This window comes from Palaemon carinicauda, chromosome 31 (assembly GCF_036898095.1).
Source record: "Palaemon carinicauda isolate YSFRI2023 chromosome 31, ASM3689809v2, whole genome shotgun sequence".
NCBI lineage: Eukaryota > Metazoa > Arthropoda > Malacostraca > Decapoda > Palaemonidae > Palaemon > Palaemon carinicauda.
The window spans coordinates 72,707,806-72,709,091 of record NC_090755.1 but is presented as its reverse complement, the minus strand read 5'-3'; the positions used below and the strand labels follow the sequence as shown (position 1 = coordinate 72,709,091).

At 39.8% G+C, this 1,286-nt stretch overlaps 1 protein-coding gene across 1 annotated transcript in view; it reads right to left on the bottom strand.

Annotated features, from left to right (window-relative positions):
* Nucleotides 1-242: 242 nt before the first annotated feature.
* Nucleotides 243-1,286, bottom strand: part of LOC137624791 (tol-Pal system protein TolA-like) — a 7,043-nt gene continuing 5,999 nt past the window's right edge. Inside the window, exon 3 of the mRNA XM_068355744.1 lies at nt 243-928. Within this exon, the coding sequence (XP_068211845.1) occupies nt 243-928 (686 nt within the window). The remainder of the gene's footprint in view (nt 929-1,286) is intronic.

The window sequence follows — 1,286 nt, the reverse complement described above, 5'->3', positions numbered from 1 at the left end:
GAAGTTGATCACAAGATTCCATTTGTTTTTCTTGACTTCTGTCATGACACTGTCAGACTCGAATGCGATGTTTGAAGGTGAAATATAGTCGCTAGTGAGTGGTTGACCAATTGAATCCTTAGGTCAGCATCTTTGAGGATAAAAGGATAGTCAATGGAACTATCGGAAATTAGGGCAAGGAGTAGAATTACATAGGTGGAAGACCTGGTTAACTACCTAATTAGAAAAGCTGAAATGTTGTGTTATTGTGTTACTTGTAGGCCGACAAGTGTTACTTGTAGGTTGACATGTGATGTTTGTATGCCGACAGGTGTTATGTGTTGGTAGACAGGTGATACTTGTATGCTCACAGGTGTTACTTGTTGGTTGTCAGGTGATGCTTGTAGGCTGACAGGTGTTACTCGTTGGGTTATAAGTGATGCTTGTAGGCCTACAGGTGTAACTTGTTGGTTGACATGTGATGCTTGTAGGCTGACAGGTGTTTCTTGTTGGTTGGCAAGGTGGTGGTTGTAGACTGATAGGTTGTATTTGTCGGTTGACAAATAAGGGTTGCAAGCAGACAGATATTGCTTGTTGCTTGACTGGTGGTGCTTATAGATGTTGACATGTGGTATTTGTGGTTGACATGTGATGCTTGTAGGCCGACAAGTGTTACTTGTTGGTTGACAGGTGATGCTTGTAGGCCGGCAGGTGTTTCTTGTTGGTTGGCAGGTGGTGGTTGTAGATTGACAGGTTGTATTTGTAGGTTGACAGATGAGGGGTGCAGACAGACAGGTATTACTTGTTGCTTGACAGGTGGTGCTTGTAGATGTTGACATATGGTATTTGTCCTTGACATGTGATGCTTGTAGGCCGACAAGTGTTACTTGTTTGTTGACAGGTAATGCATTCAGGCCGACAGGTATTACTTGTTGGTTGACAGGTAATGCTTGTAGGCCGGCAGGTGTTAATTGTTATTTGTAGGTTGACAGTTAATGCTCGTAAATTGATAGCTGTTACTTGTAGGTTGACATGTGTTACTTATAAGTTTATAGGTGTTGTTTCTTTTGTAATTGATGTTTTTTTTTAAATTTTAAGTTCATGTTATAATTATTCCATTCCAATTTTTTTTGGTATATTATGGTAAATTTTAACAATTCAACTCTCTCTCTCTCTCTCTCTCTCTCTCTCTCTCTCTCTCTCTCTCTCTCTCTCTCTCTCTCTCTCTCTCTCTCAGACACACACACAAATATCAAATATGATAAGAATAACTTTTTTTCTTTTTTTTTTGCAAATAGGCAGTATCT